This window comes from Nylanderia fulva, unplaced genomic scaffold (assembly GCF_048542155.1).
Source record: "Nylanderia fulva isolate GAGA-0341 unplaced genomic scaffold, ASM4854215v1 Scaffold26, whole genome shotgun sequence".
Classification (NCBI taxonomy): domain Eukaryota; kingdom Metazoa; phylum Arthropoda; class Insecta; order Hymenoptera; family Formicidae; genus Nylanderia; species Nylanderia fulva.
The window spans coordinates 433,179-455,675 of NW_028190325.1; the positions used below are offsets into that span (position 1 = coordinate 433,179).

The 22,497-nt window shown below is 39.9% G+C and overlaps 1 protein-coding gene and 1 long non-coding RNA gene across 8 annotated transcripts; one reads left to right on the top strand and one right to left on the bottom strand.

Moving 5' to 3' along the window:
• The first annotated feature begins 115 nt into the window (after positions 1 to 115).
• LOC146722877 (uncharacterized) lies at positions 116 to 1,366 on the top strand. Its single transcript, XR_014924893.1, has 2 exons — positions 116 to 183; positions 1,151 to 1,366. It is a non-coding gene; the product is annotated as an uncharacterized LOC146722877 (long non-coding RNA).
• Positions 701 to 20,660, bottom strand: trio (trio Rho guanine nucleotide exchange factor). Of its 7 annotated transcripts, XM_085483695.1 has the most exons (29): positions 20,274 to 20,657; positions 19,010 to 19,300; positions 18,825 to 18,938; positions 18,384 to 18,708; positions 17,592 to 18,250; positions 17,313 to 17,420; positions 16,837 to 16,932; positions 16,146 to 16,324; positions 15,927 to 16,074; positions 15,610 to 15,801; positions 13,441 to 15,456; positions 13,132 to 13,323; positions 12,649 to 12,912; positions 12,220 to 12,576; positions 9,126 to 9,687; positions 8,777 to 8,852; positions 8,229 to 8,667; positions 8,025 to 8,111; positions 7,621 to 7,958; positions 7,382 to 7,541; positions 6,967 to 7,194; positions 6,688 to 6,876; positions 6,320 to 6,555; positions 4,042 to 4,318; positions 2,652 to 3,210; positions 2,033 to 2,576; positions 1,560 to 1,898; positions 1,172 to 1,364; positions 701 to 908 (listed from the first exon to the last, which is right to left on the bottom strand). In XM_085483695.1, the coding sequence occupies exons 2-29, from the start codon at positions 19,268 to 19,270 to the stop codon at positions 801 to 803; spliced, it is 9,246 nt and encodes a 3,081-aa protein (XP_085339821.1). In that variant the 5' UTR covers positions 19,271 to 19,300; positions 20,274 to 20,657; the 3' UTR covers positions 701 to 800. The 7 variants fall into 7 exon arrangements, with proteins under 7 accessions (XP_085339821.1, XP_029169956.2, XP_085339820.1 ...); XM_029314123.2 differs by lacking the exon at positions 17,313 to 17,420 and having other exon boundaries at positions 20,274 to 20,656; XM_085483694.1 differs by lacking the exons at positions 17,313 to 17,420; positions 20,274 to 20,657 and adding an exon at positions 20,070 to 20,249.
• Between the last annotated feature and the right edge of the window lie 1,837 nt (positions 20,661 to 22,497).

Below are 22,497 nucleotides of genomic sequence, written 5' to 3' on the forward strand. Positions count from 1 at the left end.
GGATGCCCGAGGTATCGAATAATGTGATTGGTCGTCTTCGAATGCACTTCTTTTCATGAACACTTTAAGGCTGCGTTCGGAAATTCTATTCATTTGATAAAGTACAATACAATTAATCAAAATCTTTTGCCTGTACAAATTAAAGTATTAATATTAATAAAGGGCGAAGCGTTCTAGTTTTAGGTAAAAAACAATCCGTATAGTCAAAAAATATCTAATATTTCTCTGTCCTTTCTTTGCACGTTTCTCTCTTTTCAAGTTTCTTTCCTTTTCTTTGTCTTTGCTGTTAAAGCATTATGAATGAAATAATTTAGAAGTCTATAATTGTTTTCTACATATAAATTATTTAATTCTCTGTCTTTTGTTGCTGTATTTGCACATTTCTCTGTTTTCAAAGTTTCTTTTTACTTTTCTTTGTCTTTACCCCCCATCAAAGCATTATGAATGAAATAATTTATACTTACATAAAAATCTATAATTATTTGCTGCATATAAATTAACTCTCTGTCTTTTGTTGTTATATTTACATATTTCTCTCTTTTCAAAATTTCTTTCCTATTTTTGTCTTCACCATCAAAGCATCACGAATGAAATGCTCGTAATAAAATAGCAAAACACAATAATGTTTCACAAAAGAAAAAGAGGAGTGCTTTCTTTTTTTATAAATTAACATGTTGAAATTTGAAGAAAATATCAAGAGTTAAACATTTACAAGTATATATATATTCTGCTATTTACATATATAAATTTGTGTCATGTATTTTTTAAGTAACATGCTCTTATACTGCATACTGTTAGTTTTATGAATAAAAACTGTCATTATGGTCCTGACGCAGTTTAAGACAGTGTGCGCGACGTTCTATAAATGCAGCCATTCTAGTGGACAGGATGGTAGCGCCTGTCGATATCTAAGAAAAGAAAGAATGAATAAACTTCAAGGGTGGAATTATTTTTTATATTTTATATATAAAAATATAATTTATATATAAAAAAATTATATATAATATATAATTAAATATATTATATATTTCATATATATTATCCATAAAAAAATATAAAATTTTTTTTATAAATTATATTTTTATATATAAAAAAATAACTTGAAATCTTTCAAAGATTGTTCTAAATAATCTAAATTATTTTATTATAGTTTCAAACACAAGTTTATTACCTTCAACCACGGCGAAGCAAGACAAAACTCTGCATTCACTCGATCCTCGCCACGCAAACGCAATAATCTTCCGAGGAGCTCTTTTGCGTCGCTAGATATCATCTCGAAATATTCATCGGGAAAACAGAAATCGCACTTGAGTATGTTGGCGGTGGTCTCTTCCATGGAATCGTCCAGAAAAGGTGACAAACCACTACAATTTTATAATATAATAATAATAATTTTATAATATAATAATAGACGCGATATAATAATAATAATGATAAAGATATTTGAGTTATTTATTATATTACAATTTTAATATTATAAATATTCTAAGTATTAAATAATTATATTTATATTATGATTTGAGATATGCAAAATATATTCGAGTAATTGTTTAAAATACCTTAGCAGAACGTAAATAAAAACTCCGATGGCCCACATGTCAGTGTAAGGACCGGTCGGTCTACCTAACACCGATTCCGGCGCGGCAAATTCCAAATCGGCAGGAGGCGGCACAACCTCGTCAATCGGAGTCCTCACCGCTTCTCCCAGATCTATCACTTTCACTTGATCCGTCTCTTGATCTACGAGAACATTTTCAGGCTTCACGTCCAGATGCATCCGGCTGCGACAGTGTAACCAGGACAACGCGGACAACAGCTGACCGGTGTATCGCATCGCTGTCGCTTCGGTGTATTCAGTTTTCTCGCTCAGATATGCAAATAAAGTCGGACCCTTGACCCTGAGGAAAAGCGTTAATTAGAATATTATTTTTGTAACTTATTATATATTTTAAATTACAATATTATATTAAATATTATATATTATATTTATATTATTAAATTATTATATTATTATATTATATATAAAACCTACAGTTCCAGAACGATGGTGTCTATTCCGGGTCGAGGCGCGTTCTCAAACAGAGCGAACGCTCTGATGATGTTGGCGTGATGAGTAGAGGCTAGCACGTCATATTCCGCCCGTGTCAGCAATCTCGACTGCTTGTGTCGTGGAATCTGCTTGAGAGCCACCTCTTGACCAGTGCCCTTGTCTCTGGCGCGACGAACTATGCCGAATCTACCGTTACCCAGCTCGTCCAGCTCCAAGTATCTACCGACGAATTGCTTGGATTCCCATTCAGCCCCACTGTCCGCGTCTAATCTCGATAACGTTACTACGCTTGACGGCGAGGTCATTCTGCCGTCATCGCCTATCACACGGAAGCTGTACGAAGCGTCCGGCGACACATCCAGTACAGCTGGTGGCTCATTAAGCTGCTTCAATATCGGCACCCATCGTTGTAATGGCAAGGTTCGACATTCTATACTACACGACGTGCTACCGATCTCTTGCTTGTCCCAGTCGACTTCTACTTTCGAAGATCCTAAAGCACGTGCTAAAGTGGTACTCTTTCCACCTGAGAAAAAATATAAACGATTTAATAATGTACTATAACTACATACCATATATGAGTTCAATTATTATTATGTACCTGTGACAGATAGAGAGATTCGCGCGAAGCAGGAACCCGTTTCGCACTTGAAGTAACAGTGATATATGCCAGAGTCCGACGCCCGGCAACCGGTGATTTGTAAATAGACGAAACCCATGCTCTGCTGAAACTGATACCGATCGCTCTCTCTTATATACTGATCCTCGCCTTCCTTCCTCCAGGTGACAGTCGCATGATTGTTGCGATCCACGTTGTGCGTCTCGACGGAGAGTCTGACGACTTCTCCGGCGGTCGCGCGAATCGACGTTGGATTGCTCAGGATAGTCGGCGTTTTCTCCTCGGGCATCATCGGCGTCGTCGTAGACTCATCGGCAGCGTGATCGCTTCTCATAAGGTCGACCATCTTTCGTGGTCGAAATGACCAGGCTCGACTGACTGCAGAGTTCGAAATAAGACTCGCCGGAATCCACAGTTCATTCTTGGTGTTAATTGGCGACACCACTAGACCTGGACCATCAAGATGCGAGACAATCAACTCATCCCCGGCATGTAATTTTCCCCAATCCGCGGCTAATCTTACGCAAGCACCTGGAACGACCTAAAGGAGTCCTCCTATTATACATATTTGACATATTTGTGTTGTTCTTTAAACGTATATATTTTTTTCATGCAACTTGCGTCGCGTCGCAATTTTGTATTCACCCAGAGAGCGTGCGACAGAAAGACCCAGGGAGAAGTTCCAGCACTGTGTAATGCATCAACAGTAGCAGCAATAACAGTAGCGGTCGTACATGTCCCGGTAGAGGAAGAAATAATGGCGGTAGCAATGACATCATTTTGGTTTTGACAGATGGTCGGTGATAATGTAGCACAGCAGAGCAATAGCAGTTACAGAGGCGGTATTGATTGCGACGATTCGGCGGAGTGCTAGTGATAATGCTTGTATAGCGACGACGATCGTAAAAACCAATAGTATATTATATGTATAGTGAGCAGAAGATGCGTTAGTTGGAAAAGCGGTAACACAAAGCTTGAAGAATCAAAAATGTACAGTAAGACAAGAGCTTCATCTTTTCATTTTCCTAATGGTTACTCCTCCTAGAGATATATATGTATTTGTTTTACGCGCGACGTATAAGATCCATCTTATTACACCAGGAGATATGTAATTCAGCGTATGGCATTCATGAACATTGCGATCGTTTATAGTCTCGATAGAGTTTTTTTAATAAAATATGACTTATCGTCGCACCGACAGAAGATAATGCAATAGATAGCAGTAGATAGCAACAGGCATCAAGAGGAAGAAGAGGAAGGAGAGCCCCTTTGCTGCAATCATCAAGAATTCTAAAATTGATGATTGATCTAATTGATAAATGTATATGTATAAGCTCCAAGTGGCAAAGACCACAATCAGGAATTGGCTCACCGGAATGGAGTTGTTGCGACCCGGTGAGCGTGTGCGTAAAGTATTCTTAAATCCTTCCAGGAAGTTTAGCCTACTCTTTGTCGGGCTGGGTGTACGTGGTTGCGTATGCTCCAATCCACCGGTATAAGAACGCTGCAACGTTGGCTGCTGACCCGTCCTTACTCGATCGTTACTCTTTCCTCGGTTCGTCGACTGTCCAGGGACTATCAGCGTCGGAGGAACCGATACAGTCGCTCGACGTTCTGACGTGGTGCTGGTGGTGGTGATGGTGGCACGACTACACGCCAGCAAATCATAAATGAAATCCAAGACACAGTACTACGCGTCGAGACTCGCGAACTTTGATCCTCGCCATTAATTAAATGCACAAATAAATATTTTTTCTTCGTCTTGTCAAAAATAACTTCAATAAATGACTTATAATATTATTAAAGTTTTACAGCGATTGGAAGGAACGAGTCTCGGCAGTCTAAGCCAGGATACGATGTCGGCGTTAACTTGAATCTTTTTCGTACGTGTCGAAGAATAGATGAGGTGGGTGCTTAATAGCAACGCGTGTCAACAGACAGGGTGGGTGGTGGGTGAGTGGTTGGTTGTGATCGCGGTAGATACACATACTTGGGCTTGCGCTTCTCGCAGTACTGTGTTCTTGATGAAATTATAAAGAAAAGAAGCTCCGGTTAGTCGGGGGTGGGCGTGTATATTAGATAGTAGGACAAGGGGGATACACAATCATTCCGTCTCTCAATCATTAATTTACAATTTTTATTCTAGACAAAATTCTTATGATTCGCGGGTCAATTATATAGCTTTGCTTTCGACTATCCTCCAAATCTCGTATCGCGCATAATTAAATATATACATAGAGCATACTGTCACAACGTCAGTTTGTTCACAGACTCGCGAGCGCGCGCTTGCTTGCTTTTGTAAACGTTATTAAAATTATTATAAATATATTGCGTATCTTCATATATTATTACGACATTATTAATACATCGCACTCGCAGCACGTTTTTTTTTCTTTTGTCGTTTCATATCGTTACAAGTCGCATGTGTGTAGATGTAAATGTGTATACGTAAACAACAAAATACGCCCCCATTTGTTTGTGTGCGTGCATACAATATACGCGTAAAATGCATGCGCATTGGAACGGATCTCGGCACACATTTTTATAGGCTCTTGATAGACTCAGATAGTCAAGTCTAGAGGAGTAGTACACGTTAAGGAACAGGAGTAGATTTTCCATTAAACGATAAAAAGAGTTTGTCAACTCTCGCATACTCGCGGCGATCTAAAACACTAAAGTATATATATATATATATATATATATATACATATATATATTTATTTATATATATATTTATATATACTTCTGTGGAGGTGTGTGTATATATAGATATATATATCTGGTACAGAACGATAGTCGAATTCTACAATCGTTTCGAGACGTCATCGAATATGAAAAGATATATATATTATATTTATATATTTGTATTCCAAAAGTATTGCATTGCTTTTTTTGATGACCGTCTTCAACAAAAATTTAAAAGCAAAATATATCATCTTTAATTTTCGATAGGACTATCTAGTCGTGTGAATACACGAAGAATTTTGTCGCTGCTCATTCATATTTTGCTAAGGAGAAATTATTTTCGTCCAGCAATATGTCATTAAAAAATAATGCAGCACTTTTGTGTAACACCCTGCATATACTCCTCTGTATATGTCTGTCTGTCTCAATGTGTATGTGTGTAAACCGTATTTTATTTCTTATTAGTCGATAGAAGAGTAAAAGTTTTTTTTTTACAGTATCGTATAGACGTCCTTATAAGCTTTCGTATAGAAATATATAGTTGAATACTGAATTGTTATACTACGAAAGCAAGATATTCATCACCAGATACGTAAAGGTAATTCACAGAAAAGGAATGTGAGAGAAAAATGACTGGATACGTGCACACTTTTTAGCATGTGGTATTAATAATAATCTACAGGCGCTAAAATATATTTAATTACGTTAAAAAGTAGTTGTTTAATTTTCGACAAATGGGTGAAATTGGTGCCAAAGGGCGTAGAGGAAAGCAGGCGATGAGACGTTTATAGGAAACGATTATCTAATCTCTTATGGCCATTTTGTGTGTCTATGTATGTATGTGTATGTGTGTGTGTCTCTTTTCATATAAAATATACAAAAATATGTCGGAACGAATATTCACAGATTGAATATTAAAAGAGAGTGTGTAAGTTCAATCATGTGTCAAGTTTAGAAACGCTTACAGTGGATCTTTGGTAAGTTCCTTCTGGTAGGCAATTGGTGACTGTATCGCCTTGAGGAAGTCGCGCTGAGTTTGCAGGATGGCAGTGATCGTGTCTACCCATTCCTGCCTGCGCGGTCCGCTACTTTCTTCCGCTAAGCTACAAGAAAACCCTAGCCCAGGCTTTCGAGGATCCGTCGACCGGATAACAAACTTCTCCGGCTCGTCATTCGAATCTTCGAGACTCATTTTGTTCACCTACAGTACAGCATTCATTGATTTCATCATGTTTTTACATCATAGGCAAAATAAAAATATTGTTTTTTCCCCCATACGATCAAAAATGATTTATAAACACAAGAGAAATAGAGAAATTAATTATTTAATTACCTGAATGTGTGCTTTGTATATGTAGGCAGGATTGGTAAATTGCGTCTTTTTGCCAACAGCTTCGCTAAAGATAATATTTTGTTCAAAAAGAAAGACTTGCCATTCCCTTCCTCTCGTCGATACGTTTGATATTTCCGATACTAGAAGCGGCCCGTGGAGTAAGAGTTTCCCTTGCGCTGTTATTTTCCCCTAGAGGAAGGTTAAGAAACATAGAATAAATATTCTTTTGCCGTATATAAAACTAACGAGAATGAGGGGAGGAAAAAAAGCGACACTCACGTCGAAACCTTGTAATCTCCCAACGTCCATCATATCGTTTGCAGCTTTAGGAATAACTCGCATGACATGAGCCGCCGCTCTGAGGCCTTCGATTTCCGATAACCTTTGGGTTCGTTCAGTGAGGCGCAATGCCTCCCGTAGAAGAAGTTGATATTTTGTAATCCTTTGTACGGGCTTGATCAGCAAGTCGCAGAGTTGCAAACGATGCCCAAGTTTTTGCCTAAGTTCCTGTAAACACATGTGATTTAAATATATGGTTCTACCATTTCATATCATTTGGGGCCGATCGTTCCGACTTCTTAGTAAGCTTTACCCGACAGGTAGAGCATATCTTCGTCTCTTTTGTTTAGAACTTATCTGAACTTATCAAAAAGTTGGAAAAACCAAGCCCTTAGTCACTCGATGATGATTTTACCTCAAAGTATGTATCTATATATTCGGACACGATGTATTCCGAAACGGGTTTATTTTGACAATAAACCACATACATGTGTAGCTTGCGCTCGTAACGTTTAAAGAGAGGTCCGAGCTCTTCGGGACGTTCCAAGCAACGTTCCAAAGCTTTAAGGAAAAAACTGAAAGAAGGAAACAAGGTCGATATAAACATGAATATCTTTATGATTATCGGATAAAAATTGTAACGGGACGACTTACTCTCGATGCCACTCGTACATAGCTTCTACGTTGCCAAAAACCATCTTATCCTTCCCACCGCGCAAATCTTCCGGCAAGGGAATCTCGCAATCGGGATTTCGCATTAGTGCCATATAACCTTCGACTATGTGCTTCAAATCGTTGACGTAGTCTCTCTCGGTTTCCACCAGCTCGCGAATGACAAATTGCCGCTTAGCGATCGCGGTACTCTCTGGATCTGCTTCTTCGCCAGCGATCGGATTAATGGTTGCGTTACAATACTCTTCCTCGTTGCTCAACGATTTCCCATTAGGGGTTCGCATAAGACTGTGCCTTTCCTGATTTTCTGTATGTTGCTCCTGTTAATAATTACGTATAGTACTCGGTGCAATGCACGAATCTGTATTTGTCTGAGTTGGACTTACCATTCTCTCCTTGACAATCTGCTCGATCTCCGATAGATCGGCTGTCGTGGCGTCGCCATCAAGGATTTTCGTCGAATGTTCAGTAGACTGTTAATAAATAAAGACATAAAAATGTACATAAGACTTAAAGATGAGAAGAGAGAAACAATTAAAGGCCAAGAAAGTGAAATGAAATAAAAGCTTGAAAAATATTCAAATGCTTACTCGTTTTCCAGGCAATTCGCTCGGTATCGTGGAACCTGACGGGCCATTCGCGGTTGTCACCAGTATCGGTTCGGTTATAGGCTTCATCGGAGGAGGAAGTTCCAAATCGTCATCGGCGTCTTCGCCACCGTTTTGCTCCTGCGAACTCGTCACCGCCGTCGTATCATCGTTTTCGCACGTAACATCCACATCTACGTCGACCTTATGTTGCTCCTCACTCTCTTCCTCCTTATTAACGCCTTCCTCACCCTCTTGGGCATCGAACGTTGTTTTACCAGGCCGATTGTGCTCGATGCCGCTTGGTAATTTAAAGCGTTTATCCGAGCTGCTTTTCTTCAAAGACGGTCCAATCAAAGGAGACGATGACGTGGACACGGTATTGGTTTTTTCCACTTTACCTTGGCTAAGTTTGCGTAAAGGCGGTGGGATCCATATCCGTCTATAAACAGAAATGTGCCCGCCACGGTACGTGATTATCGTTGCACGTATGACATTTCAAGATAAACGAGGCAGATTTAGACGACGCAGTTTTTATTAAAAATGCTTACCCGCTAAAACCTCGTCTCTTGTTGCCAGGTGAATTTGTACTAGTCGTTGACCCGCTACCGTCGCTTCCGGTGGTTTCTATTCATCAATTCAAAGCGGTATTAGTTTCTATTCTAAAATCACGCTGCAACTTAATATACACGTTTATCAGAATTTTGATAAGACGCGAGTCATCGCGCCAATTTGCGGTTTACGGCAACTTCCTAAGCGACTTTACAAAGCAAATTTAAAATTTCTCTGTATCACAGTATACGCTCGAGTTACTCTGCAGTGTATATCGTCATAAAAAGAGGTAAAAAGACGCGAGAGCTTATCTTAAATCGCGGATTACTTGTTTCGATCATCATTCACCTGCGTCCTCCGATAACATCGGCGACAGGACCGCGGATGACGACAGCGAAGTCGTCAACGGAGTTGTCTGCTGCGTCGCCGAAGTGCTCGACGGCAATTGGGTATTGGCTGTAGTCGACGACGTGACGGCAGTTTGCTGTTGCTGCTGCTGCTGTTGTGTTTGGACGATTGCCTGATTGATTTGCTGCTGCTGATAGTACGACGGATGATGATGCGATTGTTGTTGCTGCTGTTGATGATGATACTGATGCGACTGTTGTTGTTGCTGCTGCTGTTGCGTGGACGCTTTTCTGGACGGCGAAGTTTTGCAGGAGGCGGTCGGCGGCTGTTTCAGAGCGCTGGTGGGTACCAGACCCTCGACAGGAGGTTCGGCTTGTCCGGGGGTGAGCGGTAAACGCACCAGGGTCCATTCACCGGTATTGGGAACCCCGCCGGGGGTGTTACTAGCGGTACCGCCGTTCTCCAGCACCTCGACCTGCTGCCCTTTCGTCACGCTGAGTTCTCTCGAGCCCGGCGCCGCCATATGATCGGCGACCACCCACGTCATCTCGACTACTCCGGTCTGAAAAAAAAAAACATACGCATTAAAGATAGATTTGTCCCATCTGCGGAAATATAGCGAGTCACGCTCGGGAATATATTAGATCCGGGGGCGAATATAGAAAGGGATAATTAGTCAAGTGTGATGCGTCTATAAGTGCGCGCGTGCGTGAAAGTAACGGCGGAAGAGCGAAGGTGGAAGAGGATGAAGAGGAGGAGGTGACCAGCGGGCGGAGGGTAGCGCAAAGAGGGTGGCGGGATATACCGAAAGCAGGGAAGCAAAACGAATAGGAAGAGAAGAGCTGCCCTCTCGTGCTTACGCAAGCGTAGACCGGGTCGATACGATCATCCTCCATCTCTCTGTCGGTCTCGGAGAGAGACCACACTCACTCACTCTCTCTCTCGCTGCGAAGGACCGATTGTCTTTGAATTTGCGGATCGTCGGAGCGAGATCCGAGAATTACTGATGCCTCGATGACTCTGATCGTCAGCAGATCAGTGTCACCGAATGTCACCGCGCGCGCAACCAACCCTTCCTCTTTAACAGCTCTCTTCCTCGCTTTTTAAATCGCACGCACAATTCCGGCGTTTTGAAAATAGCTTATGCCACGACACGACGGTCCTTTGACGTTGCTATAAATACCGTGCGTGTGCGTGTTTTATATTGTACCGCGAATGTGTACGTCGTTCCCATCCAATGTGCTTTAACCACCGACGTGGTGGTGTCTCTCATCACCGCGAAAGACGCGCAATTGTTGTTCGTTGCCGGACGTGGCCGCGAATGGTCCCGTCCGCTGCTCTTCGCCCGCTTTTCGTACATTCCGCGAGCCAAAATAGAATTTTCCACGTGCCAAATTCCCTCACCATATCGTCAGCTTACACCGCGCAAATAACTAAATTGAAGAAAGAAATGGAAAAAAATTAAACGCGAGAGAAAGAGATTATCAGATTATGTTATCGCCTAGAGATATGTATTTATCCTGGCCCTTTTGCGAATTTCCAGATAAATCGCATCAGTTCGCCATTCGTATCAACCACTTCGACTTCGTATTTTTATTTTTACAAATTTGCTCCGAAAAGATACGCGCAATTTATCATGACATTAATTAATTTATCGTGATGATATTTTCCTTACAGAATTTCCATTTTAATATTTTTTTTGCATCTTTGAAATGAAGAACGAAATTTTACAGGTAAATAAAAAAAATGATCTAATCTTACGATTTGCGTAAGAGAAGATCACCTGAAGAGGCGATCAAGTCCTATGTAGGGTAGGACGGGCAGGTGTCGCAAGGATACGACGGTACCTGGGTTAGGGAAGGTTGACGGCGCAGAAGTCGAGCCTGGAACGAGCTTGGCGTATCGATGGTATGTTGTCTGGAGAGGGTCGCGTGTGGCGGTGTCGCCGAGCTCTGACGGAACCACGGCAAAGAGATCTTTCTGCGCGCCTTCTGGGCGATCGTCGCCGGTTTTCCAGCCGGTGACGTCATGACACGTCAGTTCGCCGGATCGGTACGTCGGGTCTTCACACAACGCGCGAACGCAACCGTAGTATAGAGAAAGAGGAGAGAAACGATGTGTCTGACAGGGCGTTATTACGCGCGGAGCACATTTTTCCACGTACGACGACGCTTAGTACATTTGCCATCGTCGACGATATTTATTTGTTGGCTCTTATTTTTTCTTCTTCTTCTTCTTCTTCTTCTTCTTCCTCACCCTCGTCGAGAAGGTCAGAACATTGCCGATTCGCTCATCGACCTCTCGCGATCAGCCGCGTAGATCCTCGAGCGGATCCATGCGACCCGGGAGTCGCGCCCGTACTGATCGTCGGCCTCCCGACCGTACGAAGTGACGAGAGATTATAACTAACCCAACCCAACTGGCGCGCCCCACCCAACCCTGCGCAAGTAGTGGCCCCTCCGTGGCCTTCCCCGTATCGTGTCGTATCGCCATCCCTCGTTGCAGAAGGAGAGAGGAATCGGTGAGAAATTGGACAGATCGCATAGCGCTTTCGAGCGAGGTGGTTCGGGAAGAGCCGGATCGTTCCGAGAGAGTTCAATTGTTTTTGCAAACTCTACTCCAAAAGAAGGATACACTTCACATGATCTGGATTTTGGAGAAAAATGTAAAGATCGAAAGTAAATAATAGATAAAAAAAATGATTGTTTTTCATATAGAATATACTCCGAAATTTGAAAAATAAAACATCTCAGTTGATTAATCTAGATAGAGGAGGTCTACAGAATTTACTGTGGATATATAACACAGCTAAAAGTCTTTAGGATATTATTAAGGATACAAAGAGGAGTTTAATTGTGAATCATAGTTTGTTAAGCACTTTTAGTATTTCGATATATGAATGCATATCTATCCATCATATTTAGAAAAAAATTATCGACTGTTTTCCGATATTCTCTCATTGAACAAAAGAATAATGTAAAAAAAAACTTGCTTCTATCCAATACTTTACTGCGCAATTTTTCTGATTCAATTAACTTGTTTTATAAAAATCATATAAAAATTAATTTTGATAATAAAAAGATGATACACTTACCTTATCAGAATCCGTGGTATTGGTCGAGCCGAAGGAAGCCAATGAATTTCTATCCAGATTCTCCACACTTTCGTCCAAGGACGCGCATTCCTCCAGATCTCTGCTGGAACGTTGACTGGAGCTCTTCTTGGCGGGACTCTTTGGCATATTCTTGCCCAAAAAGGTCTCCTGTATCACTTCGCGTAACCTCATCACCCACAGTTGCTTCGCGTCCATCGAATTTGCCCGCAAAACTACGCGAGTATCGCCGGTCGGTGCTCGTCCTGTCCACACAGCGAATTTGCATTCGTCGCCTTCAATGTGCTCGGTTACGCCCAGTTCCGAGGTTAACAGGCGATTTTTATAAACATATTTCACCTAGACAGACAGATAAACGAATTAATATAAAAGTTTATTTAAAGTCAAAGCCAAGAAAATGGTTGTGCGCACCTTTCCGGCAGAATCTTTGACTTCCTTCGTAAAGAGAAGATACAGTTCGAAGAGAAATATATGACGATCTCTTCCCTTCCTAATGAGCTGTTTCGGGTCCCAAACCGTGAACGAATCCTGCAGTACAACGTCACCGAGCGCGTCTGTACTAACATCGCAACCTTCCAATAGACTTAAGTGTAAGGCATCGTTAGCTTTTTTAGGCACATTTAACATCACTTCTAACCCTTCTTTTATTTCGCCCTGTCCTTCTTGGCAACAAGCCTGAAATGAAAAAGAAAACGTAAATTTATATATATATATATATATATATATATATATATATATATATAAATTTACGTTTTCTTTTTCATTTCAGGCTTGTTGCCAAGAAGGATATATATATATATATATATATATATATATATATATATATATATATATATATATATATATATATATATATATCCTTCTTTTCTCTCCCTTCCTTTTCCTTATAGATACCTGTAAGTCCTTAAGTAGCAGCTGATATTTTGTAATTCTCTGTACAGGTTTGATTAAATATGCAGCAATGGGATGTTCTACTCTATACTTCCTCTGCAATTCCTCAAACCACGTTCCACCGTGCGTAACTAACAGTTGATTGCTCTCGGGCTTATTTTTACAATAAGTCACGTACATGTCGAATTTAGGTGCCTGTGTAAATTATTATACAATATATAAATATATACAAAACACACGTAATGGAAAAAAATTGTGCTTTTATAAGATTTATTTAATATATCATGCATATATGTATAAAAAAATACTTACCCATACTACAAAGCAATGTCCAACATCTTCCGGCATGGTTTCGTACTTTTCCAACTCACGTAAAAATACATTGCTATGAAACTGATGTATCTCCTCTATGTTGCTAAAAATGATTGATTCTCGGGTTTGTAAGCTCTGCGGAACGTTTCCTTTTCCGCATCGCGTTTCGTCCAGGAAACAACGAATACAAGTCTCCAAGTCCTTTACGTACGTACGCTCGGTTTGCAAGAGTTCAGCCATAATAAACTCTTTCCTTCGCGCGGACCTTCTCTTCTCCTCGTTCAACTCCTTCAGATCCTTACCCTTGATCTTCTCTTCCAACAACGGATCCGAATTCCGATCGATGGAGAGATCTTTGTGTCCCTCGTCGGACTGAATACCGAGATCGTCTTCGATTTGTGTTTTATAGCAATCCATTCGCGCGCTGAAGTCTTTGTATCGCTGATCGACCTCGGCGACGGCTTGCTTGATCGCCGCGGCATGAGCGTGACCCCTCTCGACTAAATTGTCAGCGAGTTGAATCAACAACTTCACCCTCTCTCTCGTTTCTTTCGCCGCGCCCTTAAACTCGATGTGTTCTTGCAACAACTGTTCATTTTCGATGCGATTCTTACCGACGTTGGTATGCGTCGCTAGATACAACTCCCCGGTCTCCTTTATCCATTCGAGCGCCTGTTTCGCGCTACGTTCGAACAAAACGTACTGGTGACATTGATCCAAGCGCTTCTTTCGCTGAGTCCAGTATTCTAATACTTTGTTCTCCTTACTGACCAACTCCTCGAGAATATTTTTTACTTTATTCGCGGAACCGGCGCTATTAGCGTGATAGCTATAAAATTGTAGACTACGATTGATGTACTTCAAGAACGTTTCCCCAGTTCGTCGAACCAGCGTGCAAGCCTTGAGAAAGGCCTCCTTTTGCTCCTGATGTCTGGTGATATTTGCTGGTACTCCGGTGGCTTTCTCTCCATCGGCGCACCAGTCATCGTCAACGTTGTATTGTAGCTCTAAACTGTCAAGAACTGACCGTACCGAGTCCACTGTTTTGTAAAAATTCAAACTGGCGGTAATCAATTTATGTCGTTCTTCTGCACAAGTCACTAGTTGCTGCCACCGTTTGGTAACGTCTTCCGCGACTTCCCTGATACTCTTCGGGTCGTAATGATTCCCGCTTATTAAAGAGTCCGCTTTATGCTTCACTTGTACAGCGGAGGCGTGAGTATTCGTTATCGCGAGTTGGAAGTGATAGTGTTCCTTTCCCAATTGTTCGGCGTCCTCGAAATCATCTGGTATTCTAAGCGAAGCTAATAATATCGACTCGCCGTTTCGTATCCATTTAATCACGTGAGAGGCATCCGTCTGTAGCTGCAACAATTGAGAGGCCTGCTCCAGCCGTACCCTTCGCATCTCCGCGAGGTCCTCCGCGTCCAATTCTCTCTCGTTCAGAAACTCGAGAAGTACCTGTACTCGCGCCGCGGCGCTATGCTGACCGTCTGCCATGATACATACTCCCGCTTCCTCCAAAACTTGCGCTAATTCTTGGCCACGATGAAGTATTTGAAAAGCGGTATTTTGCATGTGAGCGACTCCGTCGTTATGCACACGCAGCAATTGTTCGGGAGAACCTTCTCGTGGCGGACCTTGCAATTCCTGCGCCCACATCTCCAACTGGCCGCTCGCCTCCAATGCATCTCGTTCGAAGACGCGTAATCGCAGACATAGTTCCAGTCTTAGCTTTTTCGTGGCCCACAAATCTTCCAGTTCTTGTCGCAGGCTAGCTAATCTATCCAATGCCGACTCTACCGCCGATATCGAGCCCGTTGTGTCGGGCGCGTCGGTCGCTTCACGAAGTTCCTGCAGCAGAGCTTCACCTTGGGCTATCGTCGAAGCGCAAGCTTCGAGGCAGGACGATCTATGCTGCGCGCATTGTTCCAACAGTCTTTCCGCCGTCTCTAAATTCTCTGCTACCTCATCCTGTTGCATTTCTTGACGCAACTCGTCTACCCACCCTATGAGCTGCAAAGGGAATCTACATTAAAAATGGCACTGCGTATGAGCATGTATGTGTAAATATAAATACACACACACATATATATACACGCGTTTTTTACAGGCTGTCGCACTTGGTGTAAACATGCCACATCACGATAAATGATGATAAAAATATACCTCTTTCTCGTGAGTATAAAATACTACTGCCAGATCTAATCTACGACGCCGCTGCTCGACTCTCGCTGCAAAACTACTGACATGAGCCTCCAATTCTTGCGCTACTGCGTATATCTCGTCAGGCGCGCATTCACCCGTATGAGCGAGTTCTTCGGCAGCGGTCAATAATTTGGTCGCATTAGTATAAGTATTCTGCAAATAAAAAATATATTTATTTAAACACTTTTAATACAAATTCTTTATTCTAATAAATATATGATTATTATATTGAAGCAATATATGTATAATACATATAATATAGTACTATATAAAATTACCTGTGCAACATTTTCAAAATGTTCGTGACTTTTTTGATAGACGCGTGCTTTTTGTAGATTACGACCTACACCCGTATTTTTTCTAATGAACACTTCGCCGTGATTCGTCAGCCAGTCAAGAACTTGCTTTACGTCTTCTTGAAATAATCTAAAAATTACAATCGCACATGTATCACTTTATCCATATAATAATATACGTATGAATATTCGTTTTCATACTTTAATGCAAGCCGTTGATGAAGTTTAACTTTGCGGGCGTGCCAACGAGCTTCTAACGCTCTATGATGACCAAGAATCTGATGAATAACAGCTAATACATGGGATGCACCTTCGCTGTAATCAGCCGCCGGATTACCGCTCGTGCCGGTGTGACTGTCAATATTGTGTCCATCTTGACTCTATGTAAATCAGATGTAAATTGTTATATCATATAATTATTCTGAAATGTTAATCGTTAAGTTAGTTAAATAATGTTGCATGCATCCCAATCAATATCATACTTTATATATATATATATATATATATATATATATATATATATATATATAAAATTAACCCAAAATTTTATATAGACTGTACAACATGTGAATATAGCATAAGCATATATGTACATACATATGTATATTAATCTTGCCAAATAATAGCATAATTTACAGAATAATCCCTATTTTTTATCCCATGCAAAGGACAGTTTAAATAGAGGAAGAAGTAATTCTTAATATAGAAAGAAATACATAAATATATACTTGCTATTTTTCTCACAATTGCAATTATAAATATCTTTTTGATAAACTTAAACAATTAAGTTTTTCATTTTCTAAAAAGAACGAAACACACAGGAAAGTAATCACAAAAGACTAATGTAAAAAGAAAAAACAACAATTCTTCCTATAAACACCAATTAACGTACATGTTTTCTGGCGACATGATCAATTCCTTGCGGTTGATTACAGACTTGCACAAGATGATCCAGTTGATAAAGAAGCTTCTTACTGGTACTATGCACCTAGATAAGAATTTTATCCAATCCCGCTTGAGAAACATTCGTATACATAACATTCATGTCAAAATTTATTTGGATCAAAGTGTATGGGATATGTATGATAATTTTAACTTTTTATCAAAATTTTGAAATTTTTCAGAATAGAGCAACAAAAAAAACTGTAAACTAAAGAATATCGACAAACAAATAAAAGTGTGCCAATATGTAAAAAAAAAACCTATATAAGAGTACTGAGACGCGCCTGGGTTATAAAAAAGAAAATTACATTCAAATGTTAATTATTGCAGAAAATTTGCAGATAGATATTTCCAATAGCACCCATGTACCAAGCAAATAATGTATTCCATTGCCTGAAAGCTTTAAAAATTGAAAATTTCTCGTACATAATCGACGCGAAATGTATCCACCCCTGAAGAACGGGCGTTCACATTATGACATACTTGCAGCATTGAACCCAGGCCGCTCAATAATGCTTGATATGTATTGTAAACCTGTTAAATATCAAATTAACTTACAGTACACATAAAAAAAGATGAGTGAAATAAAAATTGGGGTGATTTATGACAATAACACAAGGATTTTGTACCAAACTTATGACAAAACCGAAAGCCGTTTCAGGTAAAATATACATGTGCTAAAGAAATGGGATAAAATTATTTTACCTCTGTATATGCCTGACACATTGCTTCGTAAAGAGTTTGGTGCTGACGAATATGAGACTCGAGCACTGGAATTTCACTGGGCAGATTGCTAATTTCGCACGCTTGGCTCCAACCAGCTACATTGTCAACATACTGTTCTGCTTTGTGGTGAAACACTACACTTAAACTAAGTACCGCGGTACGCTCGTCGAGACCTGCTGCAAACTCCTTCCAAGCTCGATCCAGACGGCCCGCTACTGCTCGCACATGTCCAGCCGCGTAATGTTGCGTCTCCAATAGTTTACCAGCCATCGTGAGGATTTTATTTATATTCACATAAACATTCATCGAACTCATCGTAAAGTGTTTATGTTCCTCCTGTAGATTCTTGGCTAACTGATACGAACGACCAATCTCCACATAACTGGCGAGGAACGCCTCTCGGTTGTGACAGATCCAATCAAACATCTTCTCGCAATCCTGTTCAAACAATCGTAGCTGAAAGCATTGATCCAGTTTCATCTTCTTGATGTGCCACAGTTGTAGCAGATGCTGTTGCGCTGCATGCACGGAGTCCAAGTGCTGAATAACCAGAGTAGCTAATGCTCGTCCATCGGAATCCGCGCAGCTTGCCGCACCATTGTCAATACTGCCTCCTTCTCCCCCAGTTGCTGATGCACCTGAGAACACATTTATAAATAGTGTTAAATTGAGCTGCATTAATTTCAGAGATGTTTAACGTATTTCTTATTTTGATAAATGAGAAAAATTAGTTATTATATTTCTAAAAATCATTGGGAATCATAAACTAACTGTTATTAAATCGCTGAAGCAGACGTTGTCCAACAACTTCGATATCTTCCACTGGAACTTTCATAATTTTCTTCTTCATTTCATTATGCAGATCAATGCCATGTTTAGCTCCTGCAACATCATCAGCAAAGTCATTTCGACTGAGATCCTCTTGCAAGTCGTCTAACCGATCGAGAAGGTCAGCTGCTTGCCATGTAAAATCTTCTACAACTAATCTAGTATCGATCCATTGAGCATGATCATATTGCAAGGATCCATCTAAATCTGCGGTCAGTTGAGAAGGATCTATAACTTTTACAAGGGCTTCTAAGCTAATTGTATTAATCTGAAAATAAACATATTTTAACATGTTAGTTGGGCAACTCACATAAAAATATTTGTAAACAAATGATAGTTTAAATGCATAAGCAGTTATTAGAGTAATAATTTCAATATACTTACTTCAAAATTATATTTCTTCTGTTTGCCTAATGAAGTTCTTTGTTTTTGCCAAAAGTTTTCTGGTTTAATAAGAAAAGCGACATGAACCGTACGATAAAAATGCTCGTGTAATACCTAAAATAATTTTCATATTGATATTCTATGACAATCAATCTTTCTTTGTATAACACAGGCCAAATAACAACCTTCAAGATGGGTTTGACCGAATCCCAAGTAGTACCACGCATATCCACAATTACAGTAAATCGTAGGCCTCTAGCTTCATCACTGGGAATGGCAAATAGATATTGCAAGAGACGCCTATAATCTTCAGGTTTCGCACGTTCGCGTCTTGGTGTACTTGGAAACAGAAGTACAGGTCCACCCCTACGATCCCGTCCACCAGGTAGTATCGCCAAACGTTCTTGCAACAGTGGCAATACTTCCGCCGCTCTTGTACCATCCATTATTTTTACTTTTCATTAAATTGTCATGACCTGTTCACATCAAAGATACAGATAAAGCACATCTAGATAAATTATCATTTTTGTTATGTCCTAATGTGTAAAGATTATAAAATAAAGGATACTATAAAAATATTATAAAACCGACAACAAATTATCTCATCAAATGTGTTTCTAAATAAAAATCGCGTCACTCTCTACCCTTAATTAAAAATAACGATGTAATTATAAATTTGGGCTCAGCTCCAAATGTTCGGCTGTTTAAATAAATGTATCTGCATGCAGTCTCGAAGGAAAAAAATATGGCATGCAAAATAACAACTGTTCAGCTTCACAAATGTATTCTACATGCAATAGTCAAATTCAAGGTCACGCATACACCCAAGTTAGAAATACAGTGTAACACGAGAAATCTCCATCCCACATACATATATACATATATATGTATGTATGTATATATTTCTATCGCGAAACTATTTCTTACGGAAAGGCTCGATGCCATAATATGAAGGAACGGAATGCGACACGCGAGAAACCGTTGTTTGTAGCGTGAGAGTGCGAACGCGACGAAATAAAGATGGTAACAGTATATGTATATATATATATATATTAAGTAGCGTCTCATCCCTTCCAAGTCCTCTGTGAAATACTAACGCGACGTTTCGTACGTTTTTTTGCGATTCGGACTTCACAGACGAGAAAATTAATGCAATAGGCGTAAACATCTTCAATCGACGCGATGGAAAAATAAAATATAACAATTACACACACACACATGCATGATATATATGTATACACACACACAGTAACATCATCGTCTTATTTCTCTAGACGTGACGGCCTGTCACAGATAAGTCGAGTGTTTTCAACGCGTTTTAGCGGAGAAGACAGAGGGATATTGCGCTGTCATTTCGCGACCTCGTCGAAGGAATCGTCCAGGATTTGACGTTTCGCATGCCGTTGGATCGCGAGACGAGGGGGAAATTCATCGGTTCCATTCGCTCACCCGATGCAGAAAGCCCGGTTACGGCGATCCTCCAGCGTCTACTCTGTTCCTCGTCGTCGTCGTGTTATCGGGCCCGAGGTTCCTCCGGACTACCGTTGCTCATATTGTCGTTTCATCGCGCACGGGTTAAAACCAGCACGTCGGGCGACCGCGGCGAGAATAAAATTCCGTCATCACCGCTGCCATGTTCAAACGTTTTCAACTCACTCTTCTTCACTCGCCAATAACCGAAGGGACACGAGGCGTTCGCACGAATTATATTCGCATATATCTACTCGGCAACGTTACGTTTCGGTCTCGAGGGCTGTCTTGTTCCATTTGGCGATCGCAATGCTCGTGGAATTATCTCGTCCTTCTCGTTCGCCGGAGATTAAACGAAGACGAAGACGATGCTCGCGATCGTCAAGTGGAACGTCAACGTGAACTGAGGATGCGTTCGGAAATGCCACGAATAGTGGGAGGGAGGTTTCGGTCGACCAATCAGAAACGAGAGATCGCTCCGCGCATCCCCTAGTCACGTGCGCATCATACGAATTTGATTGGTTCGTGGATATCAGTTTGAAGTTTGACAAGCGACTCCCGCGAAATTCAAATATTTAGAATTTATGTTTAAATTGTAAATATTTGAACTTTAATCAAATAAAATTTCGCGGAACATTTTAATATTTAGCGGAAATAAGAATGTTTCTGCGAGATTTTATTTTAATAAAATATTTATTTGTATATTTATATATAAAAAATATTTATTTTATATAAAATATAAATTACAAAATATTTTATAAAATGAAATATAAACAAACACGGCACGTGTATAAAACAAAATAAATATTTTATTGCTATATATTAGAAAAAATTTTACCGTCGGTTTATATTTTACATCTCACAATCAGGCACACATTTCGCTATGTAAAATTCACGACATATCGTCGTGTTCCTTCTCGGCAAAAATGTTATTTATACCATTACACCATTTATAAATATAAAATACAATGATGTACGATATTACGAGTTCTTTCAACGGGACGTCATGTTGCTGACAATTTAACCAACGTAAATCCATTTGCATGTATAATTCAGTTTCTAACATTAACGCTGTATGATGCGAGTAACAAGCATTGCTCATTCTTTGCGTCAATATATTATCAGCGTCCTTAAATATTACCAACAAATTGTTACTGGAAACCAATTCGGATTTTGCAGTGTCCGTGAGGAGATTCTTACACGTGCTGCATCCCTTGATACGTGAATTACTTAGGATTTTTGCTGCGATGGAGTTGCAAATGTTACGGTGATTATATGTTTCATCCAAGAACGTCGTTTCTGTTTCCAAATCAAGCATGAGCGCATCTTTTGGCGAGCTGTCATTGTTTCTATTTTCTACTTTATAGATAAATTCCTTTAACGTGAACAATAACGATCCATCTACTTTATTCTCGCTATTATTTTCCACAGTACGAGGTAACGTCAAATTGTTAATCAACAATGTTTTAAAAGAATTTTCAAATTCCGCGCACGTGGGATTGGTGTTCCTTACGCCAAAGGATCTAATTTGTTTGAAAAAATGTCGAAGGGAATCCTGGTTTAATACACGAGGTTTCAAGTACTTAAATTCGTATGTTTTTTTCAGAATTGTCCATAACTTGCAAAATCCTTGCACAGTAGAGATCCAATTTGTCAAAATAGTCGTATCTTTTAATTGATTCTTGTCTATCACGTCGACAAATCGCATTCTATGCAATCTCTTTATTGCTCTTTTCCAAAATGAAAAATGTGGACTGTTGTGCGAAACGGCGACCCTTAATGGTTTCTCCGGCTTTAACGTGTGTCCGTTTACAGAATCGAATAATCGATCAAAAAAGAGTATTATCTCTGCGGTATCGCGTCCTTTCTTCTCAGGCATTTTTAATGGTCCGTACATTGTATTTACGCGTCCTACAAACAGAATTATTAGAATAGAAATATTTCAATTATTAATGATGTGCTGTGTGTATTTAATAAATATAAATGTTTCTTTTCTATCAATACAGCATTTATGTTAAATTTTATAAATATATACTTATAATAAAATATATAAATATATATATCTTGTATAAAATATATAAATACCTTCTAACTTGGTATGATGATGTATGAATCCGCCCATTGTCATACTTAACACTTGTATAGCATTTTTAACTTTTTTTTTCTTCACTTTATTTTTTATTATATGCTCCGCGGTAATTTT